Raw genomic sequence first — 22,606 nt, 5'->3', positions numbered from 1 at the left:
GTGTGTTGCCAAAGAGGATAAAGAAGATGACTCTATTGTTGTAAAAAATAGATATGTAGATGATAGATAGATAGATGGATACACACACACACAGACAGACAGAAAAAACCTGGAAGGACACAAACTAAAATGTCAACAATTGTTATCTCTGGGTGGAAAAATGACAGATGATTTTTAATCTCTTCTAGATTTTGCTTCCCTGTATTTTCCAAATTTTCTCTGTGAAGATGATTTACATGTGTGATTTTTTAAGATTATTTTTAAAAAATACTTTCTGGAGAAAATGCCCCTTTTAATTAGCAAAAGATATGCCTCTTAAGACTCCAGTGCTAGCAAGCATGCAGGAGACAGGTGCTCTCCGATATCAGTGCGGGGAAAGTAAACGGGCACCACCTTCTGGAAGAGAAGCTGGCTGTGGTATGGAGGGCCCTCTCATCACAGGAGGGCAGATGCTGCAAGTAAATGACGAAACAGGTCACCAAAGCCCTAAAGGCGATGCAGTCTCTGACCCATAATTCCATTCTTTCCATTCTACCCTTCTACTCAAAGGGACAAATAAAAAAATGTAATCAAAGAGTCAGGTAAGGCCAGGAGTGGTGACTCAGCCCTGTAATCCCAGCACTTTGGGAGGCCAAGGCAGGTGGATCACTTGAGGTCCGGAGTTCGAGACCAGCCTGGCCAACATGGCGAAACCTCATCTCTATTAAAACTACAAAAATTAGCCAGGTGTGGTGGCAAGCCTGTAATACCAGCTACTGGGGAGGCTGAGGCAGAAGAGTCGCTTGAACCTGGGAGGCAGAGGTTGCAGTGAGCTGAGATCGCACCGCTGCACTCCAGCCTAGGTGATAGAGCGAGACTCAGTCTCAAAAAATAATTTAAAAAAAAGTCAGGTAAAATTGTGTGTGTGTGTGTGTGTGTGTGAGAGAGAGAGAGAGAGAGAGAGAGAGAGAGAGGAACAGCTCAAGGTCCAACAATTTAGAAATTGTTAAGTAAATTTTAGTATATCCCAACAATGAGATAGTAGACAGCCACTGCACGTTATAATTAAGATGTGCTTTATGGTTTTGGGTATGGGGGGGGGTTGTTTTGTTTTTTGTTTGTTTTGAGACAGAGCCTCCTTCTGTTGCCCAGGCTGGAGTGCTGTGGCACAATCTTGGCTCACTGCAACCTCAGCCTTCTGTGCTCAAGCATCCTCCTACTTCAGCCTGCTGAGTAGCTGGGACCACAGGCCTATGCTACCACTCCTGGCTAATTTTTATATTTTTTGTAGAGACAAGGTTCCGCCATATTGGCTAGGCTGGTCTTGAACTCCTGAGCTCATGCGATCTGCCCACCTCAGCCTCCCGAAGTTCTGGGATTAAAGGCATGAGCCACTGCACCCGGCCAGGATGTGTTTTAATATTAAGAAAGTAATCTCGTTTCAAGGAAAATGGAAAAAAAGTAAGAACAAACTGTATATTTCTTTAATGCAAGTCACAACCCAGTACAAGGCTGTAAAATCAGGTAGCAACCAACTTTTGTAGCAGAAATAATTTTCAGTGGACTAGAATAGGATAGAATGGAGTGGAATCAACTCCGATAAAATTTGGAAGCATCTCTGATATAGGAAAATTAAGTATTATTTCATCAAGCATACACACATTAGTATGTGCGTATTTGGATTACAGTGTAAAATCTGTCTCTTATTGAAGGTTGCAATAAAAAAAGATCAAATATATAGTATAAAATCAACTATAAATAAATGGCACACTACAAAAAAATAACCAAACGTTCACAGCATTTACTGCATTTCTGGGTAAGTGTTGTGGATTTTTTTCCTTCACACTTTGTCATTGTTTTAGTTTATGATATGTATATATTACTTGTAAAATCTGAGAAAAGCAGCTGGGTATGGTGGCTCATGCCTGTAATCCCAGCACTTTGGAAGGCTGAGGCAGGTAGGTCACAAGGTCAGGAGATTGAGACCATCCTGGCTAACACGGTGAAACCCTGTCTCTACTAAAAATACAAAAAATTAGCCAGGCGTGGTGGTGGACACCTGTAGTCCCAGCTACTCAGGAGGCTGAGGCAGGAGAATAGTGTGACCCCCGGGAGGCAGAGCTTGCAGTGAGCCAAGACCATGCCACTGCACTCCAGCCTGGGCGACAAGCGAGACTCCGTCTAAAAAAAAAAAAAAATCTGAGAAAAACTATATCGTAGTATTAATTTTACTTTCACAGAACACTATGAAATTTTCTTTTTCTTTTTTTATTCTTTTTTATATAGGGTCTCCCTCTGTTGCCCAGGCTGGAGTGCAGTGGCTCAAACACAGCTCACTGCAGCCTTGACTTCTTGGGCTCAAGTGATCCTCCTGCATCAGTCTCCCATGTAGCTATAGCTGGGACCACGAGCCCATGCCACCATGCCTGGCTTTTTTTTTTTTTTTTTTTTTTCCAGAGCTGGGGTCTCCCTTTGTTGCCCAGGCTGGTCTCAAATTCCTAGGCTAAAGCAATGCTCCTGCCTTGGGATTACAAAGTGCTCAGATTACAGGCGTGAGTCACTGCCCCTGGTAATAATCTTCAATTCACACAGGGCTTCCCTAGCACTTACAATTCAATACGGTGTTATGCAGAAGACAAGGGAAGAAATCAGGAGGAAAAGTTCAGAGTAACAGAATGTTACAGCTGACAGAGTCCTTTTTTAGAAAATTAATCCAACCTCATCTTTCACAGAGGGCCTTGAAGCCAGATTGTTAGGATTCAAATCATGGCTGTATCACATGTTCACTGGTTACCCTAGGCTAACTTCTCCGTGGCTTGATGCCTTCATCCATATAATGAGGTTAATATTGTCTACCTGAGGCCAGGTGCAGAGGCTCACGCCTGTAATCCCAACAGTTTGGGAGGCCAAGGCTGGCGGATCACAAGGCCAGGAGTTCAAGACCAGTCTGGCCAACATAGTGAAACCCCGTCTCTATTAAAAATACAAAAATTAGCCAGGTATGGTGGCACGCACCTGTAGTCCCAGCTATTCAGGAAGCTGAGGCAGGAGAATCACTTGAACCTGGGAGGCAGAGGTTGCAGTGAGCCAAGGTCACGCTACTGTACTCCAGCTTAGGCGACAGAGTGAGACTCTGTCGCAAAACAAACAAACAAACAAAAATATATATATATACACACACATATATATAGCCTGCCAGAGAGTGTGGGGGTACAAATTAAATGACGTGTAAATTTCCAAGAACAGTGGCAGGCACTCAGCAAATGCTTAATAAAAATTTACTTTTGTTATTGTTGTCATTGTTGCTACTAATATTGATACCAAGGAGGACATGAGGCCCAAACACTAAGAGTGGCTGCTGGTTGGGGGTGGTGACTTCATTGTCTCCACCCCACTGATGACAAAACAGGTTCAAAGTGGCTCTCCAGGACAGCCTGGGTTTACACAGCTGGCACAGACTTGCTGCATGTTAAAGCTGGAAGGGATCTTTGCAAGTGCATGATTTGGATACCCTCACTTTACAAATGAGAAAAGGGAGGCTCAGAGAGATTAAATGTCTTCTAAAGGTCACACAGCTTGTACATGATGGGAACAAACCTGAGACACCCAGTTCCCTGCCCCACATTCCCCTCAGCCTGAGTGTTCTCATATAGAAGTGACATATTGTAAATGCTAAAGGATTTTAGATAAAAATATAAAGATTAACCCAACAGGCTCTCAAATAGGAACAAGGTAGAACAGACATGAGCTAGAGTTATAAGCCAACTACAGTTAAATTAAAACTTTAAATGAACCACAGCCTATTAACCACAACCTACCATTAGACTTTTATGAATTTTTAAAAGCCATACTTTTACTAGAAAGAACTGGTAATAGAGGTTTAATTAAAAACACAAGCAGAGGCAACCATCAATCTTCTGTAGTTGAAAATAAAGACATTTATTTCTGCGGCAAACTGGACCATGAGAAATGGCCATCAGAATGATCACCGTGGGTCTTACAAGTCCCTGAGTCATGGAAGAAACCTTTAATTATGCTCAGTACACATCACTTATGAGAGATTCAGGTTTTGGAAGATTTTCAACAACAGGGGGCTGTCTGGCTGATGCTGAGTTTGGTGGGCCTGAAGTTCTTTGGAACCTGCACTCCATCTCTGAACACTGTGGACTCTGCAGGTTTCCAAGACATTCCAACATGGCCGAGGGGCCACTCACCTCTCTCAGCACTCATCTGTTGTTATGTTCCCAAAGCCCAGAGTGATGAGCCATTCCTTGTGCTCATTGATTTGGTGCTTTGACTCATTGAGGACGCCATTGGCCCACAGAAGCAGGTTGGTGAACACCAAGTGGATCACCTCAAACCTGAAAAACACAAGGACTCAGTTCTCAAGCAGCCCTGGGAGAGCCTCAGGCACCATAGGGTGAGACAGACATGTGCACACAAATACACGGCTCCTTCTCAGCCATGATTCTGGCTACATCATGGATGACCCTTGAGAACGTTATGCTGTGAGAAATAAGCCAGACACAAGAAGACCAATACTGTATGGTTCAATTCATACAAGGCATCTAGAATATTCAAACTCATAAAGACAGAAAGTAGAACAGAGTTTGCCAGAAGCTGGAGGAGGAGGAAATAGAGAGTTGTTTAGTGGGCTCAGAGTTTCAGTTTTGCAAGATGAAAAACGTCTGCAGATTGGTTGTACAACAAGTGAATGTACTTAACATTAATGAACCATACGCTTAAAATGACTAAGATGGTAAATGTTATGTGATTGTCAACCTGAAAAAAAAAAGACACTAGACAAAATTATCGCTAAATATGTTGGATTTACTTGGAAATAGAAATAGGAATTACAATCCAGAATGCATGGAATGGCAAGCCACCAGCGCATTCGGTGAGGGAAGGGTAAGGAGGAGCTGTTATTAGCAAAGAGAGATTTACGTAATCCACAGAGAAAAAGAGTTCACCGGTTCTAGAGGCTCAAAGCCAGAGTTGTCATCAGTTCATTGGTGGAGATGCCAGTGCTGGACAAGTGTTCTTCCAAGAGCATCTTATCTGCTTTACTGCAGTCCTAAAGAATATCTAGTAATGTCCAACCTCTTCAAAGCAGGAGATGCATGAAGGGTTTTTAGAAAGTCCTTGGAAACACTTTGTATCTCAGACACATAGACAGGAGTGCCCTCTCCTTGGCGCTTTCCCAGGCCTATTTTGCCTGGGTCTGACAAAAGCGATTTCATCCTGATATCTACGGGTTTTTCAGTATTTGCCACAATTTTAAAATAAATGCTCTGTTTTTTAGAATAGCGCCTAATTGTTATATATACTTTTTTCCATTCACCAGTCATCTAATGTAGCAAAAGCACATGGTAAGTGTCCAACAGGTATAGAATGATTAATTCATTGACTTGCCTGGCCAATAAAATGCCTTAAATTAGAAAGCTAGGATCTCCAAACCACCAACTAAGAGGGATATTTTGAAAATTCATATCTGTCCCAGTCATTCTTCTGCCTAAAGCCTTCAGTGGCTCCCCACTGCCCTCGAGGTGAAGCCCAAGCCCCTAGGTGGTGGTCAGCCTTGACCAAGAATTTGCTGCACACCTAGCCCTGTGCCAAGTGCTTTTCATACGCATGTGCCATTAATCTCTACAACGAGCCCATGAAGTAGGTACTGTGATTGTCCTCACCTTGCAAGTAAGACCCATGAGGCCCAGAGAAGTTAAGTAATTTGCCTGAAGTCACACAGCTGTGGTCAGAGCCAGAGTCATGCAATCTGACCAGAGTGCAAGCTTACAAGCCCTACATCAAACAGGGATCCAGCCTGTGCCCACACATCCTCCCGCTACCCCACTGTGAGGAAAGACTGCATGTCCCAAAGACACCCTCTTCCAGTGGCCTCTGACCCACTAACCCTGTGCTCCTCCCTCTCTCACAAACGGTTCTGGGACCTTCCCTGGCAGAAATTGACTCTCACCCCAAGCTGCCGAAATGCCCTCCTTTGTGCTCCCTCATTGCTCTGGGACACTCTGGTCAAAGCACTGAGCCCAGCGTTGTCACTGTTTTGGGGACTGCCTCTCACCTAACTGACACCCCCATGGTGTGTGCCACAGACTTTGCAGCCTTGTATTCCCCATGATGAGAACAATGTTCATCCAGTATTTAAAGATGAACTGCAAGAAAAATAAATGAATGAACGAATGCAGTTCATTCTGGCCTCACGAAAGCTTTCCACATTGTCACTGTATCACTATAAGGCTCTGTCTTCATGGGATTTGGCTCCCCTGGAATGAGCAGCCAGTTATCTTTGATCAGCTTGGGCTGCCATAACAAAGGACCACAGATCATCAACTTCAATAACACAAATTTCTCTTCTCAGGGTCTTGGGGCTAGAAATACAAGATCAAGGTATTGGCAGGGTTGGTTCCTTTTGAGGCCTCTCTCTTTGGCTTGTAGATGGTCAATTTCCTCCAGTGTCTTTACATGGCTGTCTCTCTGTGTGTGTCTGTGTCCTTCTCTCCTCTTATTATAAAGACACCAGGGCCAGGAGCAGTGCCTCACGCCTGTAATCCCAATACTTTGGGAGGCCAAGGCAGGTGGATTGCCTGAGGTCAGGAGTTCGAGACCAGCCTGGCCAACATGGTGAAACCTCATTTCTACTAAAAATACAAAAATTAGCTGGGCATGGTGGCAGGTGCCTGTAATCTGAGCTACTTGGGAGACTGAGGCAGGAGAATTGCTTGAACCCAGGAGATGGAAGTTGCAGTGAGCCGAGATTATGCCATTGCACTGCAGCCTGGGCAACAAGCAAAATTCCGTCTCAAAAACATAAAAAATAAAGACACCAGGCATATTGAATTTGGGCCACCCTAATGATCTTATTTAACCTCAATCTCCTCTAAACGACCCTATCTCCAAATACGGTCACATGCTCAGGTACTGAGAATGAGGGTTTCGGCATATGAATTTCACAGGGGATATGACTCAGTTCATAACAGCTTTCAAGTGCAAGGCAGCCCCTCCAAATGAGCCCCTCAGCAAGCTCCCCAGTGATCCCACCATGCCACCATGGAGCTAAACTGTTCCCAGGCTCACTGGGCATGTTCTGTCTGTTAGCTTCACTGTTTGAGAATGTGTTTGATCTAGAGAAACACTCTAAGGTCATCCAGTGCTGTCTGGTAAGTCAGCTGGGGGTACAAGCTGACGGTCACTTTGGATAAAAGATGAAGTTTTAAAAATGTCATCCCTGGTTTTCTAGAGGTAGAAAACTTTCCAAAGAACCTTCTCAAACTGGAAATCCAAAAATATTTCCAGCAATGGCAGTATCACCAGAACAAGTTCATGGTCTTCCAGGGTGACTTGTCAGGAAGAAAATAATCATTGTGTCTCCGCAGTGACTTTGAGCAAGTCACTTGTCTTCTCTGAGCTCCAAATTCTTCGTTAGAAAAAAATGAGAGCAGAGCCTGCCATTTGCAACAACATGGGCAAATCTGGAGGACATTGTGCTCAGTGAAATAAGGCAGACACAGAAAGAAAAATACTGCATAATCTCACTTATATGTGGTATCTAGAAAAGCGTTTTTAATCCAATGCATAAAAACAGATGGTAGAAGCTGGGCATGATGATGTGGGCCTGTAGTCCTAGCTACTAGGGAGACTGAGGCGGGAGGATCACTTGAGCTGAATTCAAGGCTGCAGTGATCCGTGATGGCACCACTGCACTCTACCCTGGGCAACAGAGCAAGACCCTGTCTCTAAAATTGAATTAAATTTATAAATAAAAACAAAATAACATAAAGAGTAGAATGGTAGTTGGAGGGGAAAAATTAGAAGATTTTGGTCAAAGGGTACAAAGTTGCAAGTACGTAAGATGAATAATTCTAGAGATGTAATGGACAACGTGAAGACTGTAGTTAATACTATTGTATTGTATACTGGAAATTTGCTAAAAGAATAGATTTTAGGTGCTCTTACCACATCCAAAAAAAGAAAGGCAACTATGTGAGATGACAGGCATAAATATGCTTGACTGTAGTAATCACTTCACTATGGATAGGAATATCAAATAATCATGTTGTATACCTTAAACATATACAACAGAAAACAAAAAAAATGAGACTGACAATTCAACAATTCAGATCCTGACTCTGATAACATTACCATGGATTTCTGCCAAGGGCAAACACTACCCTGAAAACCCATCTAACATTCTTTTCAACCATGAGATTTTTCTGACCCTAAGCTATGTATTTAAATTATATTTATCAAATCCTTCCTTCTGAGCCATACCAAGTTTACCAGTGCTGTGGGAAAAAATCCTCATACATTTCTAAAAGACTTTAATCCCCAAACGAGAAAACAAAAGCACTTCCATGACCCAGAGGAGGCATTGCAATGGCACAAGGTTTCTATGTAGGAAGAATATTAAATTTTTTTAAAAAATAAAATTGATTTTGGCAATGGTTGCATAACTCTATGAACAGACTAAACCATTGAATTCCACATGTTAAATGGGTGAATTATATGCCATGTGAATTCTCTCAATAAACCTGTTACATACCCCGAAAATAAAATTCCCTCAAGCTTTTACTGTAGACTCTGGCTTGGCAGAATTTCCTGACTCTTCATCATTAGAAGTTCTGCCTCATAGGATCCCTGCAAAAATGGCCATGGGGACACAGAGTTTTATTTTGCAGTGGAGGCAGCTGAAGAATTAAGCCTCAAAGATAGACTTCAGTTCACCTCAGTTCACTGCAGTTCACAGCTGTGCACACTGTCTCCACTTGCCACATGTCTTGATGTTACAAGTTTCTACACAACCTGGGATACACTTCACAGGAATGAGACAACATAAATAAACATCAGTGGTTTACCTGCAACAAAGTATGCGCTGAATGGGTGACAGGGAAAACTCCTTCAGTGGCTGATAAACATTCTGAAAATCCAATGAAGTATCTAATTTTAAGGCATCCCAGGATGATGGTAATGACTGCAAACAATGTGATACTACCTAAATGTGGGATAAAGGGGGAAGTGGAAACACACACATTCCATTAATATACATTGATGTCATTTCAAAATAAATTATATTACATATTAAACCCTTATGTATATGGTCAAATGATTTTTTCACAAGGGTGCTGAGACCATTCAATGGGAAAAGGGCAGTCTTTTCAACAAATGTGGGAAGACTGGATGTCCACATGAAAACGAATGAATTTGGACCCTCACCTTACAGCATATACAAAAATTAACTCAAAACAGATAAAAGATCTAAATATAAAAGTATAAACCTTGTAAAAGAAGACATGGGAGAAAGCTTCATGACATTGGCTTTGGCAATAATTTCTTGGCTATGACACCAAAAATGCAAGCAACAAAAATTAAAATAAATAAGATGAACTACATGAAAATGAAAAATTTTTGCACAGCACAGGATGCTACCAACGAAGTGGAAAGACAGCCCACAGAACTGGAGAAAACATTAGCAAATTATATACCTAATAAGTCATTAATATCCACAATATACAGATTTGTTTACATTAAATACATCATATAATGAAATCGTACAGTACTGTCCTTTGGTGGTTGAGTTTATTTTACTTAGCATAATGTCCTCATGGCTCATCCATACTGTATCGTGTGTCAGAATTTCCTTCCTTTTTAAGCCGAATAATATTTTGTTGTATGTCTATACCTCATTGTGTTTATCCATCTATCTGTTGATGGATGCTGGGTCGCTTCCACCTTTTGGATACTGAAAATAATGCTGCTATGAGAGAATTTATAGAGAATTCTTATACATTGACAACAATGGGCTGGGCACACTGGCTCTCACCTGTAATCCCAGCACTTTGGGAGGCCGAGGAGGGTGAATAACTTGAGGTCAACAGTTGGAGACCAGTCCGGCCAACGTGGTGTAACCTGTCTCTACTAATAATACAAAAATTAGCCTGGTATGGTGGTGCATGCCTATATTCTCAGCTACTTGGGATGCTGAGGCAGGAGAATCCCTTGAACCAGGGAGGCAGAGGTTGCAGTGAGCCAAGATCATGCCATGGCACTCCAGCCTGGGCAACAAGAGCAAAACTCTGTCTCCAAAAATCGATCAATCAACAATGACAAAAGCCAATTTAAAAACTGGCAAAGGACTTGAATAAACATATCTCCAAAGAAGACATAAAGATGGCCAGCAAGTACATGAAAAGATGTTCACCATCACTAATTATTAGAGAGATGCAAATCAAAACTACGAAATACTTTCACACTATCAGGATGGCTACTATCAAAAAAAAAAAAGAGAAAATAATAGAAAATAACAAGCATTGGTGGGGATATAGAGAAATAGTGCTCTGTTGGTAGGAATGTAAATTGGTACAGCTACTACTGAAAACAGTAGGGAGGGCCTTCAAAAAATTGAAAATACTGTTATGGCATGATCTGGCATTTTCACTTCTGAGTATATACCCAAAAGAATTGAAAGCAGGGACCCGATGGGATATCTGTATTCTCCTGTTCATAGCAGCATTATTTTCAGTATCCAAAAGGTGGAAGCAACCCAGCATCCATCAACAGATGGATGGATAAACACAATGAGGTATAGACATACAACAGAATATTATTCAGCTTAAAAAGGAAGGAAATTCTGACACACGATACAGTATGGATGAGCCATGAGGACATTATGCTAAGTAAAATAAACTCAACCACCAAAGGACAGTACTGTAGGATTTCATTATATGAGGTATCAAACGTAAGCAAATTCATAGACAGAAATAGAATGGTGGTTGCCAGGTGCTAGAAGGGGGGGAAGAATGGAGAGTTAGTGTTTAATGAGGACAGAGTTTCAGTTTTGCAAGATGAAAAAGTTCTGGAGGTTGGTTGCACAGCAGTGCATATGTGCTTAACACCACTGAGCTTTGCACTTGAAAACTGGTAAGTTGGTAAATTTTATGTATATAAATGCATGTTTTACCACAATTAAAAATATATTAATAAAATAAATTCTAGCCCAGGCACGGTGGCTCATGCCTGTAATTCCAGCACTTTGGGAGGCCAAGGCGGGAGGATCACTTGAGGCCAAGAGCCTAAGCAACCCCATCTCTACCCAAAAATAACATAATAATTATTTCTAAATAAATAAATAAATTCTACTGTTGAGCTGCAAAGGTAAAACTAGAAGGCAGGTGTTGTGTCCTGTTCATCATTGTACCCACCCCATAGCCCAGAGTCTGACAAATGATACACAATCAACGAAGCCTGGTCCAGTCAACAGAATGCTCCCAGAAGCTTTTTCAAAAAGGAGAAATCTAAGAATGTCACTGCTCTACTCAAAAATCTCAATTCTCTAATCCTAAAATCCTGTTCTCTAAAGAATAAGTGTGCAGCTGGCTGGGTGCAGTGGCTCACATCTGTAATCCCAGCACTTTGGGAGGCCGAGGTGGGTGGATCACCTGAGGTTGGGAGTTCGAGACCAGCCTGACCAACATGGAGAAACCCCATCTCTGCTAAAAAATACAAAAGTAGTGGGTGTGGTGGTGCATGCCTGTAATCCTGCTACACCGGAGGCTGAGGCAGGAGAATCACTTGAACCCGGGAGGTGGAGGTTGCAGTGAGCCGAGATTGCATGATTGCATTCCAGCCAGGGCAACAAGAGTGAAACTCTGTCTCAAAATATATATATATTAATAAGAAATAATAAGAAATAAGAGTGCAGAGTGTGCAGGTCATACAGGTATACAGGAATTCTCTGAACTGTCTTTGCAACTTTTCCATAAATCTAAAGCTTTTCTAAAATGGAAAGTTTATTTATTTATTTATCTGAGACAGGGTCTTGTTCTGTCGCCCAGGCTGGAGTGCAGTGGCACGATCTTGGCTCACTGCAACCTCCACCTCCCAGGTTCAAGTGATTCTTGTGCCTCAACCTCAATCCCAAGTACCTGGGATTACAGGCGTGCTGGCCAGGCTGGTCTTAAACTCCTGGCCTCAAGTGCTCCACCTGTCTCAGCCTCCCAAAGTGCTAGGATCACAGGCATGAGTCACTGAGCCCAGCTGAAAGTATATTAAAAAAAAAATAGATGGGCAAGGGCTCTATAGTAGTAGCTGAGGAAGGGCCTGTGCTAGGTGTACTGAGGAAAGGAAGCAATCTTTGATAGTATAATGAGCATGGCTTTGCCAAAAATATAAAAACAAACTAATAAAAAAATTTGCATATAAAAAAGACTGGAAAGGAATGTGCAAAATACATTAAAAAGACACTTGGTGACAAATGAAGAAATTAGTGAGAAAAAGGCAGTGATCATGAGTGCTTGATCAAGTCAGAGTTCCTCATCTTCCTCCTGGGCTAGCATTGACTGCCATTTACACATTTGCTCCTACCAACAGGAGGAAACTGGATCATGTATGACATGCATTAAGGCACTGAGCAGAGAGGAGGGCATGAACCATAACATTGGGCTATAACGTTGCAGCCCCAGCCTGAGAAGCCTCCTCTGAAAAGTAATGCAATCGCCTGGCACTTTTCCACTGCTCAAAGCCTTATGGAAACAACTCTAACTCACATTTTTAATCCTGGAAACACCCCAGTGAAATCAGAAACTTTGTAAGAGTGGAGATTCAATCCCAGTGCTTTGAAACGTTTTGACAAATACGTGGTTGGTTTTAATTACAAAAAACATAGCAAGATCAGGTGAGGCAGCGTGGTTGAGTGGCAAGAGTACAGGCCTGAAAGTACGGAGACCTGGACACTCACAGAATACATGAGTCACTTCCTGCTCCCAGCCTCAGGATTCCCATACAGAAAATGCGGATGGTCTACAGCAGTGGTTCTCAAACTGGAAACTGCATCAGAATCACCTGCAGGGCTTGTTAAAACACAAATTCCTGGGCTCCACCTCCAGAGTTTCTGATTCAGTAGGTCTGGGTGGTGCCCCAAAATTTTCATCTCTAACAAGTTTTCAAGTGGGGCTGCCACTGTTGATCTAGGCCCCGCTTTGAAAACTACTGGTCTAGACCATCTCTGTGGTTGACATGCCAAGGGTTCAATAATATACTCTTTAAGTCCTCCCTTTCTTCCTGAGTTCATCCATTCATCCATGGATTCATTCAGCCAGTTATTTATACAACAAACACCTTGGGGACTCCTACTATGCATGAGACATTGTGCCAAGGGCTCAAAGACAGACATAGGAGATTGCTGTAGAAACAAAAATATACGAGTATAATATTGCCTAAATTGGGGTGTGCACAAAATATCAGAGAGATGAGCTGGCAACAGACTTTCTCTGTGCAGCCTGGGAAACCAGAAGACAGTGGAGGAATGTGCCACAAGGAAAGGACTGCACCTCAAAAACCTTATTCTCAGCTAAGATGTCGCCCATGTGTCAGGGCAAAAGGCAGAATGATGTTTGAAGTATACAAAATGTAATTTTTTCAACAGCTATTTATTGAGCAGCAACCATGGGCCAGGCATTGTCCCAGGCACTGAAGATATAAGGGTCAATAAAATAGACTATCTGCCCTTGAGGAGTTTCACATCTAGTGGGGAAGGCAAAAAATAAACCGGTAAATAGTAAACACATAAAGAATGTCAGGAAGTGCTAAGTGCATGAAGAAAAGTAAAGCAGAAAAGGGGACTGAGGTTGAAGGTACATGGGCAGGAAAGGAGGTGATTGTTGAACAGAGAACAGAGAAAACTGTCATCCACATAACTTGTCTGACAAAGGACTTTAACCAAGCAGCTTGTGAACTGGAAGAGAGTCCCCAAAAGAGGGGAAGATGAGGAGGAGAGCAAATTATAGTGACCAATCAACTCTGTGGAAGACTAGAGGAGGGTGGAGGTATAATGGATGGAGAGACAGATGGAGATAGATAATTAGATTAATAGGAGAGGAAAGAAGAACTTAAATTCAAATGGATAAACTGCCTGAGATGTGTAATTTACATGCCCTATAAAGACTTGTCATACAGAATAGACATTTTGAGGCGAAATTCTATTAACTATCTACAAAACCCATAAGTTCGGCCAAGCACAGTGGCTCACACCTGTAATCCCAGTGCTTTGGGAGGCCGAGGCAGATGGATCACCTTAGGTCAGGAGTTCGAGATGAGCCTGGCCAACATGCTGAAACCCCGTCTTTACTAAAAATACAAAAATTAGTCTGGCGTGGTGGCAAGCATCTGTAGTCCCAGCTACTTGGGAGGCTGGGGCAGGAGAATGGTGTGAATCCAGGAGGCAGAGGTTGCAGTCAACCGAGATTGCGCCATTGCACTCCAGCATGGGTGACAGAGCGAGACTCCATCTGAAAAAAAACAAAACAAAACAAAACAAAACAACAACAAAAAACCTAAGTTGGAAAAGGACTGGATAGAGAACAAAGAAAAACCTTTGAAAGCCCTCAAGGTAAATAAATGGAAAAGGAGAGGGAAGAAGGGAAAGGAACAGGGAGGCAAACGTATCCTAAAGGTCTCATCCCATTAGGTAGAGAGGAAGTGGGAGCAGTGAACATCTTGGAGTGTGACACAGTGTGGCTTGCTGAGGGAAATGTTCAATATTTTGTTTTCAAGTAAGAATGAAGTAATAGGCAGCTGGGCGCGATGTCTCACACCTATAATCCCAGCACTTTGGGAGGCCAAGATGGGCGGAACACTTAAGGTCAGGAGTTCAAGACCAGCCAGGCCAAGATGGTGAAACCCTGTCTCTACCAAAAACACAAGAAATTAGCCCAGTGTGGTGATGGGCACGTGTAGTCCCAGCTACTTAGGAGGCTGAGGCAGGAGAATCGCTTGAACCTGGGAGGCAGAGGTTGCAGTGAGCCGAGATCATGCCACTGCACTCCAGCCTGGGTGACAAAGTGAGACTCCAGCTCAAAAAAAAAGAATGAAGTAATATGCATCAGATTATGAGAGTGAGGGAAGAAAAAAATGGCCATGAATGGAATAAAAAATCAGAATAAATTTTCAAATGCTCAAAAAAGGCAAATGTGGAAGAGGGAAAGGAAGAAATAGGAATGTAAAATATATCATCATAAACATCGAAAAGAAATATGGAAACAAAAAAGTCAACTACATAAATTATTTCTATAAATTAGAATGATCTAAATCCCCCCACTAAGTAGTAAGCAAGAATAGGAAAATTGAATTAAAAATAAAACCTAGTTACATGATCTTTACACAAATTGCACCTTTAACAAAGTAATAAAGGTTTAAAATAAAGTAGTGGACAAAGAGGAATCAGGCAATGCAAACAAAAAGAAAGTTGGAATGGCAATATTAATAGCAGACCATATGGGATTTAAAGTTAATGTAATAAGTAGGATAAAGAATCCTTCCTCTTTTATCACTACATATAATAAAGGACAGACTGTCTGGCGTGGTGGCTCACGCCTGTAATCCCAGCACTTTGGGAGGCCGAGGTGGGTGGATCACAAGGTCAGGAGATCGAGACCATCCTGGCTAACACGATGAAACCCCGTCTCTACTAAAAATACAAAAAATTAGCCGGGCGTGGTGGGGGGTGCCTGTAGTCCCAGCTAGTTGGTAGGCTGAAGCAGGAGAACGGCATGAATCCAGGAGGCAGAGCTTGCAGTGAGCCAAGATCACGCCACTGCACTCCAGCCTGGGCGACAGAGTGAGACTCTGTCTCAAAAAAAAAAAAAAAAACCACAAAGACTGTATGAGGAAGCTATAACAGCCACACATGTGCCCAAATAAAACAGATTTTGATTTATATAAACACATATATAAGTATATATATACAAGTATATATACACATATACATAGATAAGTATATATACACATATGCCTATATATATATTTATGCATGTATAAATATATATACATATATAATTTCACAATTACTTACTTACCTTTGCCTCAGTTTCCCCATCTCTAAGATGTAATGACAGTAATAACACCTATCTCATAGGGGTGCTGAGGAGATTAAGTGAGTCATTACATGGAAGTCACCTAGAACAGTGTTCCTTACCTAGAAAGTTCTATAAGCGGGATGTTATTATCATCACTCAATCGCCAAGAAAATGTTGATGCATTAGAACCAATTAGAAAGTTTACCAGCTACAATACTTGAGAATAATCCAAAGACTACATAGGGTACCCATCTAGTGATGGCAGAGGGAACCCCCTCCTCTTTGTTAGGCACCCAAATCCCTCCTAGGAGTCTAGAATCTTGAACCCCCCTCTTAGAGGCGGAAAGTCCCACAGAGTTAGTCTGCATTCTATCCCATGCAAGAATGCTTTCCAATGCATCATGACCGGCAGCCATCTGATCTCTACTTGGACAAGCCCAGGGCTGGGAGGCTCAACATCTCTCAAAGCGCACCCTTCCATCACCAGCTGGTACTTACTTTATTTGTGTTTTATTTTATTTTATTTTATTGAGATGGAGTCTCACTCTGTTGTTCAGGCTGGAGTGCAGTGGCATGATCTTGGCTCACTGCAAACTCTGCCTCCTGGTTTCAAGCAATTCTCCTGCCTCAGCCTCCCGAGTAGCTGGGATTACAGGCACCCCACATAGTGAGACCCCTGTCTCTACAAAAAACAATTTTTAAAAAATGAGCCAGGCGTGGTAGCACACACCTGTAGTCCCAGCTATTTGGGAGGTTGAGGCGGGAGGAGCACTTGAGCCCCAGAGTTCGAGGCTGTAGTGAGCTATTATCACACCACTTCATTCCAGCCTGGGAGACATAGGGAGACTCTGTCCTTATTAAAAGATAAAAATAAAATAAATAAAGAAAGAAGACTGTGCAGGTGTTGCCTCCTCCCTGAACCTCGCAGCCTTCCTGCAGACCTGGGCTCCTCCCAGGCCCCTGGTGGTAGCCCTGCTCAGGGGTGCTGTGCTGCTTACTCTGTCCCCACCCCCAAGCTCCTAGAAGTTGAGGGCTAAGTCTCACAGGTCATGCTCCCCAACTTCCCAGTGAGGGCTCATTAGCTGTTTGTTTATTGCTGTTTCTCTACCTGAACATCAGCTCCACCTGAGCAGAGCCCTTCATAGCTGAAACCCCAGCACCTAGAACAGAGACCAGCAAATGATTCATAATTTGCTGTGTCCCACCATATCCAGCTTTTTGTATTTTTAGTGGAGACGGGGTTTCACCATGTTGGCCAGGCTGGTCTCAAACTCCTGACCTCAGGTGATCTGCCCACCTCAGCCTCCCAAAGTGCTGGGATTACAGGTGTGAGCCACCACGCATGGCCTGGTGCTTACTTTAGAATGCTTTTCTTTATACTGAAGTGCAGTTGACTTCCCAGAACTATGATCTTCTTCCCTGGAGCTTCTATCATCATTCACTTATTCATCCACCCATCTAGTCATCCATCCATCCACCCAATCATTCAATCATTCAATTAATCAGTAGATACGAATTGGCATTTACTATGTTAGGCACTGTGCCAGGAACTCGGGATACAATGGTAAGCACATTCAGACAGGGTCTCTGCCTTTAGGGGCTCAGTCTGGCTACCCCGACAGTCACTGAATAATACAATATCCTGCTTGATTAGTGCTAGAAAGAAAATGAAGAGTGCTATGAGACCATACAACATGGGGGCTGCCCCTGGTCTGAAACTATCAGGAGAGGCTTCCCAGAAGAAATGACTCTTACTTGCTGAAAGACAGAGGATGGCCTGGAGCTGACAGGTGCAAGGCAGCAGCACTTTCTACCCTGTGACCTCCGCATCCTTCTCTCATCTGGACTGAACCTCCTTTTGCTCCTCCTGCCGCCACTCTTTCCAAGGGCCTGTGAAATGCTCAAGGAGGATGAGACCCTCCACACACAGTCTGATTTCCTTTCCAATGAAAGCCAAGCCTGCATCTGATTTTTTGGCAGCCACATTCGCTTGTTTGTGTTGAAATCGTGACACTATATCTATATTTTCCATTGGACCAGAAATATCATCTAAGAAAAGAAATAAGTAAGAAAATGCATGCAGTTAAGCAAGACCCTCATAGTGGCCCCAGAATGGATCTTGAGGATCACTGATCTTTTTCCTGAGGGACTTGCCCTCTGCCTATTGATCTAAGATTGTCACCAACACCAGGGCAGAGCTGAGTTCCTGGGTCAAATGTGTCTTTCCAGCTAGAATTCCAGAGGAAACCCTAGTCCCTGTTGGGGCTGAAGGTACTTCTTTTTGGCATCGGGGCCTCTCGACACTAGTAATTAGCTTCTTGCTTCTTTGAGGAACCCACAGGAATGACCAGGGCTTTGCAAACTGCTTCTCTCAACATCCCCCAGCTCCTCCCAGAGAGTCGACTGGGATTCTTATCTTACTGATGAGGAAAGCAGAACTCAGAAAGGTGAAGGTGATAGAGCTGAGACCTCAAGCCAAGCCCTCCAGAGCCAACACCATTTCCATGATACACACACCTCACTTGAATTACATTATTATGGGGCAACTCACTGAACGTCTAAACAGCTACCACCTACTGAACACCTATCACGTGCTCTCTCTACCTTGCCCATTTATTCCCTCTCTACTTAGTGTCCCAAAGACACCTCAAATGTAGCATGTCCATAAGAGAACTGTAACATGTCATTGGTTTTGTGTCCCCACCCTGCTCTTCCCTTTGGCTTCCCAATCTTGGGAAATGGTGCAACCATTCACCCATAGACTCAGGCGCCAATGCTCAGAGTCAACCTGAAAGGAGGCAGAGAGAGAGGAAGAACAAAAAAACACAGATGGATGGATGGATGGATGGATGGATGGATGGATGGATGATGAATAAGTGTGGATGGGTGGATGGATGCATGGTGGATAAATAAGTGAATGATGATAGAAGCTCCAGGGAAGAGGATGATGGTTCTGGGAAGTTAACTGCACTTCAATATAAAGAAGAGCATTCCTTGGATAAGCATAGACTGAGTAGAAAAAAGAAGAAAGAAGAAGAAGAAGAAGAAGAGGGAGGAGGAGGAAGGGGAGGGTGGGGAGGGGGAAGGGAGGGGGAGGGAGAGGGGGAGAAGGAGAGGAGAAGGAGAAAGAGGAACATTCTAAATGCACCAGGTTGGGCGTGGTGTCTCATGCCTGTAATCCCAGCACTTTGGGAGGCAAAGGCAGGCAGATAACCTGAGCTCAGGAGCTTGAGACCAACTGGGCCAACATGGTGAAACACTGTCTCTACTAAAAAATACAAAAATTAGCCGGGTGTGATGGCATGTGCACCTGTAGTCCCAGCTAATCAGGAGGCTGAGGCAGGAGAATCACTTGAACCCAGGAAATGGAGGTTGCAGTGACCCATGATCTAGCCACTGCACTCCAGCTTGGCAACAGAGTGAGATTCCATCTCAAAAACAAAAACAAAAACAAAAACAGCAGGGGAGAGAGGAAGAGAGGAAGGAAGAGAAAGAGAGGAGAGAGGGAAGAGGGATAGTGGAGGGAAGGCTAGAGGAAGGAAGAGAGGAAGGACGGATGAAGGAGGAGAAGAAAGAAAATGAGGAAAAAAACAAGGAAAGGGAGAATGGGCATGGTGACTCACACTGGTAATCCCATCACTTTGGGAGGCTGAGGCAGGCAGATCACGAGGTCAGGAGTTCGAGACCAGCCTGGCCAACATGATGAAACCCCGTCTCTACTAAAAATACAAAAAATAGCTGGGCATGGTTGCAAGTGCCTATAATCCCAGCTACTTGGGAGGCTGAGTCAGGAGAATTGTTTGAACCCGGGAGGCGGAGGTTGCAGTGAGCCGAGATCGCACCATTGCACTCCAGCCTGGGTGACAGGGCAAGACTCCATCTCAAAAAAAAAGAAAAAAAAGAAGAAAAGGGAGAGAAAAGGGAAGGGGAGGGAATAGGGAGGGAGGGAAGAGGAAGAAAGGAAATGAGAAGGAGGGAAGGAAGAAGGGAGAAAAAAGGATGGAGGAGAAAAAGAAGTGAGGAACAAAAAAGGGGGCTTTGACTGTAGGAAAACACAGGTAAAGGCTCATGTGTATAATACTTTTTAGCCTGTGTAAGTCAATATCCTAAAATAACACTTTGTGTCTTGTTTTAAATAGCACCAGGTTCACTGTCATTTACAGAGTCACAAAACCATTAACTTCCCTAAAACAACCAATTTCAGAACAGGAATTTGGGCCACCCTGCAATGGTGTCAAATTTCCCCAAAAGCAAGATGAACTAGATCCAGTCCCTGAGCCTAAGAAGTCTAAAATCTCTTCTGGATGATAAGGCTAATATTCAACAGTCATAATACAAGGCAGAAACAGACAAGGACCAAAAGAGCTTTACAGAAGGAGGGCCATGGTGGCCCATGGAAGTGAGGAGTAATTCCTGCCAGGCATTTGTGAAGAAGGTGGCATCTGGCCAGGACCTTTGAAAGAAGTGTGGAAAGGAGGCCTAGTGTGTGCTGGGCAGCCACCTCATCAGTCACTGGATCCTATCCAGTGTGAGATCCCCATTCTACAGATGCCGACACCAGGGTTCAGGGTAAGGAAGGCAATCAAGTAACTTGCCCGAGGTCATGCATGCAAGGAACACGGAAGCCCCACTCTAATGGAGATTTAAATTCAGGTCTAATATGAGAATCCAAGTGGCAATGTGTGATGTGTCTGGACCACATGGTGTGAAATGCGGTCGGCCTCTCCTGGGAAGGTTACTCAGACAGAAGCTTTCTTCACAAGCATGCTCCCCTTTCACCTGCACCATGTCTGTCTCCCATTCAAGACTGGCAACCCCAGCCAGGCACAGTGTCTCATGCCTGTGATCCCATCATTTTGGGAGGCCAAGGCAGGAGGATCACTTGAGGCCAGGAGTTTGAGAACAGGAGACAACACAACGAGGCTCTATCTGTACAAAATATAACAAAACTTAGCCGGGCAAGGCCATGTGTACCTATAGTTCCAGCTATTCAGGAGGCTGAAGTGGGAGGATTGCTTGAGCCCAGGAGGAGGAGGCTGTAGTGAGCTGTGACTGTGCCACTGCACTCCAGCCTGGGAGATAGAGCAACATTGTCTCAAAAAAAAAAAAAAAAAAAAAAAAAAAGATGTGGCAGCCCCTTGAGAAAGGAAGAGTTCCTATCTTGACAATTTCAGCCAATGCCCGTGAGTACCAGCAGGAGCCTCTATCCCTCTCTGCCCCACCCTGCATCCACGCATTCATTACATCATTCATCCCCCCTCATTTTCTCAACACCCACTTCGTGCCAGGCCCTGAGGTGGCTCTAGGACCGAGAGACAGGGATCACAGAGCTCCCCAGTGGAGTGAAGGGTACAGACATGTCGACAAGAACACTGGAACCCAGTGCGGGCTGGGAGCGTGCGGTCAGACCTGCAAAGCAGGGAGGAGAAGGGGGTCGGAGAAGCTTTGCGGGGAGAATGGGGTGAGGCCTGAGGCCTGTCTCGGAAAGCAGAGGGGCAGGTGGGAGAGTGGAAAAGACATTCCTGGAGGAGGGAACCAAAGGTGCTGAATGTGCAGAGGCAGAGATCCTGCGACGGGAGAGAAAGTCCTCGAGAATGACCCCAGCACAGGATGAGAACAAAGGAGGGGATCAAAGGAAACGGGCCCTCGGGGGCCGGGTGCTAGAAGGCTCTGAGTGTCAGGAGAGGGAGCGTGACCTCCATCATGGGGTCAGTAGGGCCACTGTATGGCTTTAAGCCAGGGAAGGACAGGAGAGGTTTCTGTAACTGTGGATGTCATGATGGAAGCGTCTGGAGGCGGAGAGGAGGCTCCTGGGGCGACCCAGGCTTCAGAGAGAGAGAGAGAGGAAAGAAGGAAGGGCAGATAGGAAAGCTAGGAAAGATGCACAGAGAGACCAAAGCAGAAAAGGCTGAAGGGAAGACGGCAGCGGTAGGAAGGGGGCAGAGCCGTCTCAGGATGCAGCCAGCGGGCGAGGAGGCAGAGACCCGCTCGCCCGGTGCCCGGACTCACCAGCCGGTGCAGCCAGCCGGCGCCGGCGTGCGTGTCCTTGAGGCGGAAGAGGCGGCGGTGCGCGGAGCTGCGGCCCACGTACCACAGCATCCACAGCAGCTGCAGCAGCATGAGCGCCGTCAGGAAGCACAGCAGGTCGCTCTTGCTCACGCCCGCGGCGTGCACGGCCCAGGCCAGCAGCAGCGGCAGCCCCACCACGAACACGATCAGCCCATACTGGCTGCTCAGCATCTCGACCAGCTTCTGTGGGACGCTGGCGCGCACACCGCCTCTCCGGGGGACCGAGGACTCCGGGGACCTCGGGGCCGACGGCGAGGGAGGCGGGCAGGCCGCGGGCCCCGATGACCCCGCGACTGAGGCGCTCGCAGCTGCCCAGGGCGAGGCGGGCGACCCCAGGCCCTCGAGCATCTTCAAGACACCCGCGCCAAGTCTGGCCCCGGGGGTGGCTGCCGTCGGGCCCCGCCTGCGCTCCTGGCTCCTGTCCTTGCCCCGACGCCTCTGCCAACCAGCACCCCCCTTTTCAACTCCCCTCTGATTCCTACCCCACGCCCCTGACAACCTGCCCCCTCTCCTGTCACTTCCCGACGCCCGCCCTCCCCTCTTCTGCCCCTTCGTCGTCAGTCAAGGTACCACCCTGTCCACTTACGCAGCGCCCCACCCCGCTGACCCGAGATTCTACGAGCTCCCTTGTCCACTGCCCCTCACTGGGCAATGCCCGGGGCAGCCATCTGTCCCCTCCGGGACCCACGCGGACC

General features: G+C 44.8%; 1 protein-coding gene across 1 annotated transcript in view; it reads right to left on the bottom strand.

Annotated features, from left to right (window-relative positions):
- Window positions 1-22,259, bottom strand: part of LOC115931710 (proton channel OTOP1-like) — a 31,757-nt gene extending 9,498 nt beyond the window's left edge. Inside the window, 5 exon segments of the mRNA XM_055360448.2 lie at window positions 4,212-4,356; window positions 8,739-8,749; window positions 8,806-8,986; window positions 19,552-19,556; window positions 21,862-22,259. Of these exon segments, the coding sequence (XP_055216423.2) occupies window positions 4,212-4,356; window positions 8,739-8,749; window positions 8,806-8,986; window positions 19,552-19,556; window positions 21,862-22,259 (740 nt within the window).
- Window positions 22,260-22,606: the final 347 nt, after the last annotated feature.

This window comes from Gorilla gorilla, chromosome 14, assembly GCF_029281585.2.
Source record: "Gorilla gorilla gorilla isolate KB3781 chromosome 14, NHGRI_mGorGor1-v2.1_pri, whole genome shotgun sequence".
NCBI lineage: Eukaryota > Metazoa > Chordata > Mammalia > Primates > Hominidae > Gorilla > Gorilla gorilla.
Note: the sequence above shows the minus strand (reverse complement) of the source record. Positions and strands in the feature narration are given on the sequence as shown.